Below are 14,489 nucleotides of genomic sequence, written 5' to 3'. Positions count from 1 at the left end.
CCTTGGATACTATGTTGGTGTACTATGCTTATAGAAATAGCATGAAAGATAATTTTAACTTAAAGATATGTATTATGATATGGCTCAAGTGAGAGCAGCTGTTTTTACAACCTATTTGAATTTATTGATTTAACTTACTCAAGAATACTGTATAAAAATCACACTTGAAAAACAATGAAGCTGGTAAAAATTAAAAGCAAAGTTTTAGTACTTTGATTTTTACTTATTGCTTTTCAAGTTCTGTAAGTCACCATGTGTTTAATTTTGTTTTTAACTAAATGCACTATTTGTAAAGTCCTGAATAAAAAATTTTCCAGACATTTGGAAAAGATCTGCTTGCCCAAGTTCTGACTGCTACACCATGCCATTAAAAAGCCTCACAGTTTACAATTATATTACAATAGGCTAGTGTCCTGAGGGTCTCTCTTATGGTCAATGTAAATAAATCAAATCACTTACAAAAGATGAGAATATGCCTTTAATTTCATAACCAACTGATCAATAAAGAAAATGCTAATGTCCTGGATATTGTGTTTTATACCAAACTTCTTAGGGGCCCCAAAGACAAATGTCCAACATTAACTTAGTTAAGGAATTTCTACTATGCTCCAAGGAAATGATCATCCACAGAAGATTGCTGTTGTACAAAGACAGTCCAAAACTACAATTCAAATTCATGCCTTCTGGAAGTTCTGGTATTCAAACTGGAAGCTCCTTTCAATGTACAACTTTTCCTCTGTATCCAAAAGAAGCTGTCACTAATATTTCTACAATCTACTAACAACCAAATACATTAACAAAGAGATATGGACGGTATAAAGCCTGTAATCCCAGCAGCTAGACAGGCCGAAGCAAGAGGATGGCAAGTTTAAAGTCACCCTCAGCAAAAGCAAGGCACTAAGCAACTCAGTGAGACACTATCTCTAAACAAAATACAAAATAGGGCTGGGGATGTGGCTCAGTGGTGGAGTGCCCCTGAGCTCAATTCCCAGTACTCAATAAATAAATAAATAAATAAAATAAAGAGACTAGGAGAAGTACTTGGTACAAAATGGAGTACAAAGTGAGTCTTGGGTTATAAAGTTGTATTCTGTCCTTTGGAGCTTTACATTGTGAAAATCTGGCACTTCCCTAAAGTAACTCCTTTTTCTCAAAAAATCAATTTATTTTAAAAAGTAAAGTTTTACTGCTTACAGAAACCATGACTCCTACTTACTCTAACAGACCCCTATAAAATACTAACAATGAAGAAACATGGCTTGATTTATTGATAAGTTAATACCAGAGTACTTCATATGATTTATAAAAGTTTAAAACTAAATCATGCTAAGTAAAATGCTTCTGACTGTACATAAAATCAGTTAAAATAAATATCAGGTAACATGAAGTAGTCCTAAAGGCAGTATTTTTCCTTTAAAGAGAACACAAGAGATAACCAGCTCCCCAGAAGTTTATTAGTCTTACAGTAAATGTCCAATTCCATAATTTATCCTAAAGTAACTCCATTCCACTGCACACCACCCATAGCAACTATTCAGCAATTTCCAATGTGTAATCTATTGTCCACCAAAGAGCCACAAAACTCAAGCCATTCTTTGAATTTCCTTAATTCATACCATCCCCCTCCTTTTACAAAAGGAGATATAAAATCTTGAGAATACGAATGGTACAAAAAAGTAAAAAAAAGCATAGTCTGCCTCTGCACCCAAGCTCCTTTCCTTTATATCTAAGAACTTACCATTTATCTCAATACATAGATACCTTCATGTTTGAACACGTTAATAACAGTTCAAAATACTCTAACAAATGACAAGGTCTTTATGTGACTATTCTGTCCAAGCCTCTCCATTTAAACATTCAAGTCTTGCAGCTTTATTCTGTCATCAAGTATCACCACGCTCAAACTCCCAAACCATTGTACAAACCCAACATATACGCTTCCGCGTCCTCTGAGTTACCAACATGCTCCAACCCAAGGTAAAACCTTCCCTAATAGAGGCTCTTCCTTTACGAGCTTTTCACAAATTCCTAACACAGTCTCAAAACTCCGTATTCCCAAACTCTCTTAAAAGCCATACCAGTCCGGAGTTACACCCTCTCCAGCCTAATTCCTACTACTTCAAACTCCACCCCTCAACACGCCTTCTCGGGCCTCAGCCACCAACTTCAATACCCCGGCACGCCCTCCAGATCCCTTTGGGGTACTTTCCGCCGGTCAGGCTAGACCCTTCTCAGGCTTCGGAAAAGCCAGGCTCTCCCGACCACATTCCAACCCCGCCCCCAGCCCCTCACCGAGTAGTAGCAGCTTCACTTCTTTGGCCGCTTTCTCCCCGTCCTCCCGCAAATTGCGGTCGATCATCTTGCTCCGCTCCACCGCCGCCTTGTCTTCGGCGCTCAACGTGCAGCCCATGGCGGCGGCGGGAGAGGGAACCGGGCCCGGCCTCACTCACACTCTGCTGAAAGTGCTTCTCCGCTGGCTCAGACAGCGCGTCTACTGCTGGGCGGCGGCCCTCTCCGTCAGCTTCACTAGCGATCCGAGAAACCGGATATCCGGCGTTTACGACACTTCCGGCGACGCCCTGCGGCCGTTACCACTTGAACCACTCCCGCTCTAAGAGAGGAGATGAGACCGAAAGCGGAAGGCCCCGGGAGGGCGAGGGTTCCGCGGATCTGTCAGGTTCTGTGAAGCTTGGTGCGCACCTCCTAACCTTAATCCCCCCTTACCTGTTGGGTAAATGTATAAAAACCGGGGTCTCCTTTTCATTTGCTCTTCTGAGGTCTCACAGCGGGTTTGGAGGCTGGGGGTTGGGATTCTCAAATAAGAACCCACAGCCAACATGTCCATTTCTACTGTTAAATTCTCGCTGGGCTTAAAACCCCTTTGGTCTCAGGTTCTGTTCTGGCGGCCCAGAGCACTTGCCCAGGTGTTGGACATTTTTCTGCCTAAGTTGCTTCAGTCTGATCTATCGAGTAAGAACACATTGCCCTGCCTAAGCTCTGGCCATGCCTGATAATATCTGAGATCTGTAACACCAATGCTACTTAAGACAAGCCTTGTCTTCTGGCCCACTGCTTCCTGCTCTTAAAATATATTCTGGTCCTTATGGTACTACTTCTAAGTTGCTGTGGGCTTTACAAAAGGCCAGTTGAAAGGTGTGTAGTTTGTCCAGTCATCCCCACCCGGAAACAAATCAGTGCATCCTCTTAATCTCCTAAAATTTTCTGTTGTGATACCACACAAAAAGGGAAGTTCTGGTAAAAATTGCCTCTCGGCTTTATTGTCACCTGAAAATAAATCTGTGAAAGCCCCATACGAATACCTTTTCACTGATAACCTTAGAAAGTACTGTGGCGCCTGTTCTGAATTAGCTTTACCGATAGACAGCCCCACAGGTACTGTCATGGTGCATTCTAGGGAGAGGGACTTCTTTGCAGCCCCTAAAATCTTTTCCTGTGATTAAAAATCACTTGGGAATAAAGAATCTAAAAGAATACAAAGTCCCAACAGAAAGGTCTATATAATGATGATTCATTAATTAGAAAATTAGAACCACTTTAAACAGCCTCATGCATCATAACTCTTATGCTAATTCTTAAAAGTTTTTAAAGTCCCCAGTTGCTTCTAACTGATGTTAGAATGAAATGAGTTTTTTGTGATACTTTTCCATTATCAACACTTCTGGGGAAAAAGGGCCAGAGGAAAGGGAAGAAAAACCAATGTTTATTGAGTACCTATTTACCAATTATGGCTAGGCGCTTCCATGTCTCATCTCTTAATCCTCACAACAACCCTGTGAGGTAGGTTATTATGATCCCCATTTTTACAGATGAGGAAATAGGCTCAGAGAAATTAAGCAGCTTTCCCAAGTTCAAACAGTGAGTAAGTAGATCTGACTACAAATTAACCCCTTTTCTACATTGCCCCCTAGAAGATATTGCTCTGGGGACATCATACAACAAAAGGCCTAAGGTTTTCATTTAGTATTGGAAGTCACCTGGATATCACTAGAATGTAAGAAAAAGTAATTGACAGACTGGTTTCCTCAGCCTGCTGATTCTTCAGTGTATTAGGGAGGTCAGGTTTTACCCAGGAACAGCTTTCAGAGCTAAGAATTACACACTGAACTTTACCAAGCCATCCTGGTGACTAGAAAACTCCTGGAAGTTGGTCATAGCAGAAAATGTTGGGAAGTTCTCATCATAATAAAAGAAACTCTTTAATTTCCTTCATGATCCATTCCTACAGGGAAAAACAAATTGCAAATGAATCTATTTATGTCAAACTCTGTAGTAAATGTCAGTGAGTTCACAGTGTCAGGTAATTCCAGTCTAAATTAGAGAGATCCTTGCACTTAAAACTTTTCTTCTTTGATGTTTGTGAAGGAAGGGTTGGAGGACAATGTCAAAAGAAAAGCCAAAATAAATTTACAAAATGGCTGCCAAGCAATATTTAATGCCTTCCCTTTTCTCCCTCCCCCCCTCATATGCCTTTCCTATTTCCACCAGAATCACACTGCCATCTGCTGGCAATACCTCAGATCTACTAGATGATTAGTGATTGAAAAGTTTTTACCCTGTCTAGAAAGGAGATTCCTCCTATGACTTTATCTTAAAAGGAAATAGAGGTAAACAGATTTTGAATCACAAAGGACACTCCTTTGCTATATATACATTTTTTTCCTAAGGGATTTCTTCAGTGTAATAGGCACTGTACTAGAATGATAGTCTAGTGGTAGGAAGACAGAAACCTACAAATTTTTCTAGTTCAAAAGGGGAAAATCTATGTTTGCCCAGTTTCATTTCATTTACAACTCCCACACTTTCCACAATCTGCAGGAAACCTCTATGTACTACTGCAATGAACTCTCAGAAATTAGAACTGTGGATATAGTCTAACATATTTCTCAAGCATATTTTAGAAATATTTTATAATGCTTTATTAGATTCAAATACTCTATAAAGATACAAAGTATCTGATTATTAGCTCCTTGAAGGCAGGGGCCCACACATTCTTTGTGTGGGTCCCAGGACATAATGGGTGTTAAAACTATTATGTACTGAATTGAACTGAAGGAGTCAATGTTGGTATCAGTATAATTTTTATCATAAAATTATTTATTGGCTGTTCAAAGGGGAGACAGCCCCACTCCCACCAAGCCATTTTCTCCCTGTGATGCTCAGAACAAGAATTTGTTCAAATATAGACCACACCACCCTTGGGCCCTGCCATGACCCTTTAGTGTTACCTGATTCAACTGAGGGAAGTGAGACAGGTGGACCCAGATTCCTGTCCAGTTTGCAATTATTCCCTTTCTGTTGCAAATACCATCACCAAAGCCAATCAACACAGTTCCTAGAGTCTCAATCAGTAAATAACTCAGCCCAACTCATGTGCCCTCTCTCCAACCCAGGGCTGCAAATAGGAAAGAGATTTAAGTCTTTGTTACTGAAGCTAATTTTGAGAGCGATGAATGAGAGTAGGGAAGCATTTAATGGACCATGGAAACCCCACCCTTCCCATGCCCAACCTTAGTCTCTTGTACCCGATTGTCCAGGGGGCTGGAGGTGGGTCACTGCCATGAGGAGAGAGATCAGGGAGGCCAGTCCTGGAAAGAGAAGATTTGCAATATTATTGATCAGGGTAATTTACTTGATCTGTCTGTATCCAGCCACTTTACTAATTAAAATGCTAACCCCCACTCTCAACTATCCAAACTTTAATCATTCTAGTTATTCATCTGAAAAGATAGGGAGAAAAAGCCTGTCTTATTATCTCTGCTGAGATCAGTTCCCATGCTTGATCTTCTACATGCAAGAGAAAGGCAGAAAAATCAGAAGGCTTTTCCTGAAGAATGGGAGAAAGAGAGCTGCAGTCACCTTTCCTGTCTTCTATTCCATGTACCCTAATTGCTGTTTCCCCTTGTTCCTGCCTAAACTCTGTGGGGAAAGTACCCTGTTTTTCCTCTTGTGTTAAGGAAACTTCAAGTATAAAACTAAAAAATCATCTATTAACTCATGACCCTTGATTGAAGTTTCAGTCTTTTTAAACCTAATAGGGAATGAGACACAGGTTATTTTCTTACCTTTGCTTGGGTGAAATTACTGCCTCGGACAATTACATTGAAAGGCAAAATATCCTCAGTGGTCCCCAGAATAACTCCCAACCTTCCCTGCTACCCTGATCCTCCAGCTCCTACACCTATAGAGTTTCCCTGTTTCCTGAGGCATGGAAAGTTCACTGGTTGAGAAGCTTCACCTCACCTTTGTGACCCTTTTCTCTCGTCATTGTCTCACCATACCCAGGTTCCCTCCCCCAGTAGTCAAAGATCACAGCCAAGTCCATGACTTTTGCCACATATCCCTCTTGTTGGCTCTGGTTTCGACCCAGGAAACACTAAGCAAAAACTATGCGGAGACCCCAGTCGCAGCCCAGCTGGGAAAAAGGTGGTCCCACAAGGCGGTCTTTGCAATCACAACTGGCCTCCAGCCCCATCTCCCTCCAAGTGTCCAGTGTCCCATCATGACTCCAGCCGGGGTGAGGGGGCAGGGTGGAGGTAGTTGTCCGACATGATGATGTCACTAGTGAGTTGCTGCTCCAGAAACTCAGAGGTCTCCTCAGCTATCTGGCCTGGGATTCGGAAGTCAACAGCAGGTGGGTCCTGCTTAGGGCTGGGTGGGGGCCGGGAAACCCAGTTCTCAGAGGGACAGCCTGTCCCCTGAAGGAACTGCAGGAAGTTCTCCTCAATGGAGCCCTCCCGGCTAGGCAGCCTCAGCTCCTCCTCTGGAGCTGGCTTGAAGAAGCAGACAAACTGCTTGCTGAGCTCCCCCCGGATCTGCCGGTTGAGACACCCATAGAAGAAAGGGTTGGAAGTGAAGCAAAAGTAGCCAATCCAGGTCACCACACTCTCCACCTGCCCGGTTGAAATAGGCTGAGCACTCAGGGCAACGTAGAGGTGGAAAGAGAAGTAGGGCAACCAACAGAGCAGGAACTGACCCCCCACAGCCAGGAGGACCACCGCTGCTTTCCCTCCCCCAAACGTCCGGTGTGGAGTGGTCTGGGGTGCCCCCGAGCTGGTGACCATAGTGGAGCGGCTACTGAGAGACTCGGAGCGTTGCCGGGGTGTCTCCATCCACGTGGGCAGTGGCCCATGCTGCATCGCAGCCACACGAGCCACTCGGAACATGCTGCAGTAGACCACAAGGATGAGGAGCAGGGGCAACAAGAAGTAAAGGACAGCAAAGACCACCACAAAAAGCTGGCAGTAGGCACTGTGGCTCCATTGGAGTGAACAGCCTGGGGGTACATTGGGACCTCCTTCTTCCCAGGAGACTCTTCCCAACACTGGCACAGAAGCCATGGCCAGGGCCTTCACCCATACACCCACCAACACTGAGGCCACAAGCCCCAGTGTCATGCGCACCTCATAGCGCATGGGGTGGACCACATAATAGTAGCGCTCCACATTGATGGCGGACACAGAGAGGATTGCCAGGCTGACAAAGCATACACTCAGGAACAAATAGAGGCGGCAGGCCACCTCCCCGAAGAGGGCATGGTCAAAGAGGGCAGAGCTGGAGAGCATGGCCAGGGGCATGAGGGTCAGGGCAGCCAACAGGTCCACCAGGCAGAGGTGGAAGACAAATACAAATTTTCGGAGGGCAGGTGTCTTGGCGATAACGGCCATCACGGCAGCATTGCCAGCCACAGCAGTCAGGTCCAGCAGGAGCATGAAGAAGAGGGCCACAGATTCTGAAGCTACATCTCTCAGTCCCACCTCTGGGACCCCACTGGCAGTAGAGGGACCTGGAGTTTGAGGGATCCTCCCCAAAGTGGAAGAGTTCCCCGATGACTGAGGGATGGGCGAGGACTCCATGGGGCCGAAAGAGGACACCCAGGGCACCTCCTGTCACAGGCCCATCCCCCATTCTAGTTCACAACCCTGGGATGGTGAGCCCAGACTCAGGCTTTCCAATATTGTAAGTGGAGCTCCTGCTGGAGCCTCTTATCACCAGCCTTCAAAGTTGGATTGCTCTGTGGCCAGAGCACCAGGCCAGGCAGCTGCAGTCTTAGGAATTCCTATCCCTGTTCTGGCAGGAGGTGGCTCCCAGGTTGGCCTTGACAACTGGGAAGATGCAGGAGACATGAGAGAGATGAAGCCTTGACCACTCAATAGCACTCCCCCTCCTGAGTGACCTCTGGCTCTTCCTTTTCCACTTTCCTTCCTCCATTCTCCATACCCTTCTCCCCTTTCAAGAGCTGTTATCCAGAGATTCTGAATCCTCTGTCTGCCTTTCCCAGGTCCTGCTGAGTTCTGGAACAGTGCGCAGTTTTAGGGCTGCTTATGTGAATTTCCCGATTTCTGATCTCCAAATAGGGAGTAGAAGGAGCATAAGGTTAGGCTTCCGGTTCCAGGTCTGGGCATTACTAACTCTGCAACTCTTCTGGACTCGTTTCCTCATAAAGGTATCTGTAAAATGAAGGGAATAGTACCTACTTCACAACTGTGTTTACAGGCCCAGCAAGATTCATTAACCACAGTTCTAATCACAGGCTTCCCACATGTCCAACCCTGTTCTAAGCTCTCGATGAATATTAACTCACTTTAGTCCTCATACAACCTTATAAAACAAATAGTATTCCTATCTCCATTTTTCCAGGAATAAACCTGAGGCTAAAGATGTTAAGGCATTTACCCAAGTTCACACAGCTAGTAAATGTCCAGGTCTAGGTACCTACCTGGTCAGTCTGGTACCCTGATGTGCATGAAGGTGCCCTTTACACCAACTGAAATACAGTAGGATTCTAGTGATTGTTGAATATGAACTATCTCTAAAAAATGTCTCTCACTGCTATAGGGCTGTCACCTGAAAAAGAGAACTGTGCTTTTGTCTCTTCTGACATCACCACTCCCAAGACAAAGAGCTATCACTTTGGGAATGTTGAAAAGAAACAGTGAAAATAGAATGTCCCAGCTGGAAGGAAACTGGTTCACTTGAAAGCTGCCCTTCTCTACCTACTCTAGCTTCTCAAGGCCACTGTGCCACTGTGGATGGAAGAAGAACTGCTTCTCACTTTCCCAGCTTCCCATATCTTGTCATTGGACTGACCCTCTGAGGATCCCTGGCCCAAGGGTTTCTTGGTTCTGGACTGTCACCAGGGTCACAGAACAAGGACTAGGAATAGGTACTGGAGTAGGCATGAGGTGAAGATGCCCAGATAGCAGCATGATCATGAAGTGGTGAGCATAAAGCAGACATGGAGACTGGAAGAAACCAGCATCTCTCATTTCTCCTTATCAAATGTCAATATCACATCTGTTTTATGTGTGTCATTATCCATCTTGAGTTTTCATATAATTGAAATGGGTTGCCCAATGTAATTAAATTTTTTTTCATTTACACATATCATTCTTGCAGTGCAGATTCCCTCAATATAGTATGATGACTTATGCAACCTAGAGGCAAACTGCAGCAGCCCAATCAGATGGTCTTTTTGTAGACCAGTTAAAAATTTCCTGGGCCAGTTTCCTCATATGTGAAATGGGAGGCTGGGACTAGATGACCTCCAAAATCCTACACATGATAACATTTGATTACTCTGTGAGTTCCCTGATACAGAGGGCCTGGTGGTTGCTAAGTTTTAAACTTACCATCTCCATGACTTATATGAAGAAGATAATGTGGCCTCCAGGGCCCACTCTTCTCCAGTTATCATCTTAAAATAATCATGGGTTTTGGTGTTACCATGACTCTCACACTAATCCAATTTCTAACATACTGTGCAATAGGTGCTCAATGTAATTTTGTGAACTGAATCAGACTCAAATTGACTCAAAGTGAATCCCTACCTCCTAGTACAAACTCCAAGAATATTCTGTCAGTCATCTGTGTGCCAGCCAGGGGACTCTTTTTTGGAAAGGATAACCCAGGCTCTTGGATTCAAGACTGCCCTAACTTTGGACATCTGCCTAGAGACATGCCTCTCTCCAGAGATAGCAGAAAGCTCATTTCACAGTTGAGAAGGCCACATAGACTCAGGGTCTGCAGAGAACATGAAGAGAGGGCAGAAAAGTGGAGATGTCAGCTTCTGTTAAGATGGTCTACCAGGAAAAACACCAGAAATACTAGAGGAAGCATCCTTGCCTCTTATGCCACAATTTACCCATCTCTTCTACCTATGAGGGGCCCAGAAGACATGACTCCGAGTCCATGGTAACTAATAATAGAAAGATCCACCATGGGTGGATTGCATGCAAGAGTCTAATCTAGCAAGGCTCAGCCAGGGTCCCAGAATGAGAGAGGCAGACATGGTTTCCATGTGGACGTGGAGGGGTGCATAGAGCCATGATGGAGCCCTAGGTAACAAGCATTGGACATTTCTCAGAGTCCCTTCAGTCTTACTAGTATTTCCACAATGACTCCCAAACTCCAGGAATCCTATTTAACTCCTAAGAGACAGACCAATATACCTGGCAACTGGGTACTCCCTCTGACCATCTGCCTTATAGAGGGCCGGGCCTTGGTGTAATCTTTTATAGGGGTAGTCCAGGGAGCCTTGCTCCACTTCCAGTTCATGTCATCATGCCTTCTACCCCAACAGATGCTTTCATCCTCCCACTGCTTCCTTCCAACATCACCCACCTCACCTCCAGGACCTCTTAGTTCCTGGAAGATTTGGCCACCATAGGGACTGAGGTCTGGCCTGTAGCAGGGGCATAGTCAAGTAACAAATACCCTTGTTTCAGGATGCAGGATGCACACAAGTGCCCAGCCCAAGGCCACAGAAGTGCTGTTGAGATTCATATGTACCTGTTTCTCAGATACAGAGCTTCCTTCCCAAGGATCGGAGCCCAGTCTTCCTTCAGGCAAGCTCATACCCCTCCTGAGCCAAGGGGAGATTTCTAGGAAGCTTCAACACCTCTCCCAAGCAGAGTTGCCCACACCCAGGGCACAGTTTCCCATCAGCCTAGATGCCAAAGAACCAATTCCTAAGATGTGGGGAGCCCATCTCTATGACATGGAACAAGACAGATGGAGAATGCTGTCTGTTGTAGAATGTGGCTACTCCCACCAGCAGGAGATCATCAAACCCCCATCTCTAGGCTCCAGAGATGCCGACACCCTATTATCGCCTTTGGGATACCTGGGAGCCCATCCCCTAACAAAACTGCCCACCATAGGGTAAGATGAGCTAGTCCTTTGAATGCTACCCTTCCGTAGGGTGCTGTAGCACTCACCACCAGGCCCTGAGTCTGGCCCATTCCTGGCCTAGTCGGCAACTCCTACCTTTGCTGAGCAGCTCCCGGCTCCCATGTGATAGCTCCTCTCAGCTGATGCTTCTCCAAGGCTGCTGAAGCCTGAACCACTGCAGTGAGCGTGAGAGGCAGCCGGCAGAACAGGATGCTCGAAATGCTTCTGGGTCCTAATGGCCTCCTGCTTCCCACCCAGCCCCTTAGAGCCACTTCTGAAGCAAACAGCTGGGCATCAGTGCCCCAGGTGAAGTGCTCTGGAGTGAGCCCAGTGCTTCTCACTTCTCTCAGGTTGCTGGACTGCTTCTTAAAAGTTTCATGGGACCAGGTGATGACAGGCAGGAGAGACCTTCCTGAAGTAAAGAGAGCATTTGGAGTCAAGAAATTCAGATTCAAGGCCTGGCTAAGGCACTCACTGGCTGTATGACCTTAGGCAAATCATTTCCAGTTTTGGACTTTGTTTGTTATCTGTTCAAAGGGATTATAGGATAGATGATCCCTGAGGTTCCTGACAGCCTTGTCATCTCATGGTTCTGTATGACATCGGGACCAATGTGCTTTTTAGCAGGTAGGTCAGTGCATGCATAGGACTCCAAGGTTAGGACGGGGAAGGGGAGGCTCCAGGGAATGGCCCAAAGTTTAATTCCTTTGGAACATGCCAAGTGTATACAGTAGACAGATTGAAGGGTAGCAGTCAGGTTTAAAGGGGAGCTGAAGGTTTTGTGTTAACCCTACATTTTCCCCTTCACACATACCTGAAAAAAGCACATTATTATGTTCCTAGATTTTATGCTTATTTGGAGTGGAGCTGTAAGATTGGTGGAGATAGGGGATCTAACATTTCTCTGAGAATGCACCTTAACCACACTGCTCTCTAGAGGCAGAGTGGGAGCCAGGTATTCAGAAAGGATCAGATTGGTCTAGATTTATAGGCTTGGAGGAACATCATCCATGGAGAGTCACTATCCATGTGATGGACTTTAGAGATGATCTAGGGACATGACCTCCCACTAACTATGAAGAAAACTACAGCTTCTCAGGTACATGACTGATAGCAAGGGTCAGATTCTGACACAGCAAGAGCTGTCAGGCATTCTACAAACCAAAGCATCCACATTCCTGAGATAAAGAGACTGCTCAAAATCACACAGTTCCACCTGGCAGAGCCATAAGCCTATGCAGAAAATTCAGACATGCTACTGACTCCAGAACCTCGTAACCTTATGCTTGCCAACCAGGAACTCCTTCTGTCTCTAAAAAGGAAGAACATGAATTCTAGAACTATTTACTAAACTCAACTCAAGTCATAAGAATAGCGAACTACCCAGCAAATTCAGAAGGGAAGGGTGGCTGCCCAGGCCCCTGATCAACAATGAAGAGGCCACTGGCCAGCTCAGAGCTCACAGAACCATTTTCTGCTATCCTTAGTTACCATTTCTTGAGCTATTATGAAAGTCCTTTAAAGTACAGCATTTTCAACCCCCATACTCATATATTGTTTTATAGGTACCAGAGGTGAGGTGACTTTCCACAAATATGGCCAGAGTCAATATTCAAACTCAGGTCTGTTTGAAATCAAAGTGTTTGTTCCCTCCCCATAACCTCCATGGAGTTCTGACATGACACATTAGGTAGGACCTCAGGCTGGCGTGGCCCTCTTCCAAGAGGGTTCAGGGAGAATCTGAGCAAACAAGGCTCTTTGGAATGGGGTTATAGAAAAAGCACTGGACTGTGGTCAGAAAACTTTGTTTTAGTTTGTCTCTGCTCTACTGGTTGGTTGGAAAACCTGCGAGTTGGCAGCTGTGCATTAGTTTTCCTACCTATAAGATGGGCAAAATTTGTCACTCCCCAGCTTATCTAGTAGGGTGATAGGGTTCCCCACCCTATCACGGCTGCTGCTCAGGGTTGGTGGAGCTAATATGGTAGCCATGGCTGGCCAAACAGATGGTGTAGTGGCCAACAGCCAAGGTCATGAGGCCTCTCCCAGAGAGCTATTGAGGAAGGTGGTACCAAGGAGGTGGTGTGTCCCAGAGCTCCTCCTGGATGTCGGAAACCATCTTGGTTCAGAGGAGAGAGAGAGTGAGACAAAGAGAGGTGGGTAGGCATGGAGAGAACTGCCTGGCCAAGCCTCAGTGGCCACTGATACTACTACTAATAACAATGATGATGATGATAGTGCTAGTTGTTGTTGTTGTCTTTCTTTCTTGCTTGCTTGCTTTTTTTATACTGGGGATTGAACTGAGATACATCCTCAGCCCTTTTTTTTATTTTTATTTTGAGACAAGGTCTTGCTAAATTGCAAAGGCTAGCCTTAATCTTGTGATCCTCCTGCTTCAGCCTCCTGAGTCCCTGGGGTTACAGGCATGCAGGTTAATGCTACTTCCTGAGGGCCCAGTCTGGGGAGGTACTTCTTATGCTATACATCACTAGATTATCTCAATCAGGGTTTGGAGTAGCTGTTGACATCACATCACCCAACCACCACAACCAGGCGAATCCCTCCTTTTAGAGCTTAGCACAATGAAGGGAATGAGAAAACCATGATAGAAAAACTGGGTAAGGTCCCTCAAACCATGTCAGAGATCCATGGTCCACCACATACGCCCAGGTTCCCTGGTATAGGATGAAGACCAGGACCCCTTCTCCCAGTGTCATGGGAAGCCCTTGGTGCTGAGGACTGGTCTGTCCATCCTAGGCTTGCTTCTTGAAACAACTCTATCCCACCCTTGCCTACAAGCCCCTCTTGACAGTGTTCTGTTCACTCCACCCACCCTTTCCTGCCAACATGAGATACTGCAACTGACCAAGTTTACCTTTCATCCATGTATCCATTTATTAAATATTGAATGTTTTCTGTGAGCCCATAACTCCTTCCCTGTAGCCCCTCTGCTTAGAGGTAACCACTGTCTTCCCTCTGTGTTCTCTCTGCCTTCTGTCAAAACCTGCTCTGAGGAAAGAGGTTGATAAATCCATTGGTAATGATAGCAGTTTAATGTGTTCTCTCTCCCAGGAATATTAACAATTTATCAAGAAACAAAGGGAAGAAGCAAGATGTTGGGATTCCAGTAGCAACCAGGGAAGCCCCTGAGATCCCAAAATACAAAGCACTCCCCAGTCTGGCCTCATCCCCAGGAGGCAAGCATTGTGTCCCCTCAGCACCCACTTCCATCCATGTTGGACAGCCAACTCTCCCACCCAGGAAGTAGGCTCACAGCTGGGGCCTTTCCACTACAGCTCGGC

General features: G+C 45.4%; 2 protein-coding genes and 1 long non-coding RNA gene across 9 annotated transcripts in view; 1 reads left to right on the top strand and 2 right to left on the bottom strand.

The window, feature by feature from the left end:
- The window catches only part of Gnai3 (G protein subunit alpha i3), a 50,114-nt gene extending 47,688 nt beyond the window's left edge, over window positions 1-2,426 (bottom strand). Inside the window, exon 1 of the mRNA XM_005338091.5 lies at window positions 2,293-2,426. Within this exon, the coding sequence (XP_005338148.1) occupies window positions 2,293-2,410 (118 nt within the window). The 5' untranslated portion in view covers window positions 2,411-2,426. The remainder of the gene's footprint in view (window positions 1-2,292) is intronic.
- Window positions 2,427-2,530: 104 nt separating this feature from the next.
- On the top strand, window positions 2,531-9,408 carry LOC120890541 (uncharacterized). The gene is made up of 2 exons (XR_005734798.2): window positions 2,531-2,692; window positions 8,857-9,408. It is a non-coding gene; the product is annotated as an uncharacterized LOC120890541 (long non-coding RNA).
- Window positions 3,702-11,396, bottom strand: Gpr61 (G protein-coupled receptor 61). Of its 7 annotated transcripts, none has more exons than XM_078026953.1 (4): window positions 11,287-11,396; window positions 6,084-8,468; window positions 5,529-5,606; window positions 3,702-4,240 (listed from the first exon to the last, which is right to left on the bottom strand). In XM_078026953.1, exon 2 carries the CDS (start codon window positions 7,872-7,874, stop codon window positions 6,519-6,521), a length of 1,356 nt encoding a protein of 451 aa, XP_077883079.1. In that variant the 5' UTR covers window positions 7,875-8,468; window positions 11,287-11,396; the 3' UTR covers window positions 3,702-4,240; window positions 5,529-5,606; window positions 6,084-6,518. The 7 variants fall into 7 exon arrangements, with proteins under 7 accessions (XP_077883079.1, XP_077883080.1, XP_021590810.1 ...); XM_078026954.1 differs by having other exon boundaries at window positions 5,544-5,606; XM_021735135.3 differs by having other exon boundaries at window positions 6,262-8,468.
- Between the last annotated feature and the right edge of the window lie 3,093 nt (window positions 11,397-14,489).

The sequence above is a fragment of the Ictidomys tridecemlineatus genome, chromosome 11, assembly GCF_052094955.1.
Source record: "Ictidomys tridecemlineatus isolate mIctTri1 chromosome 11, mIctTri1.hap1, whole genome shotgun sequence".
Classification (NCBI taxonomy): domain Eukaryota; kingdom Metazoa; phylum Chordata; class Mammalia; order Rodentia; family Sciuridae; genus Ictidomys; species Ictidomys tridecemlineatus.
Note: the sequence above shows the minus strand (reverse complement) of the source record. Positions and strands in the feature narration are given on the sequence as shown.

Bases quoted from the DNA above. Each gene is read 5' to 3' on its own strand.
- Gpr61 (XM_078026953.1), bottom strand. From the start codon at position 7,874: ATGGAGTCCTCGCCCATCCCTCAGTCATCGGGGAACTCTTCCACTTTG.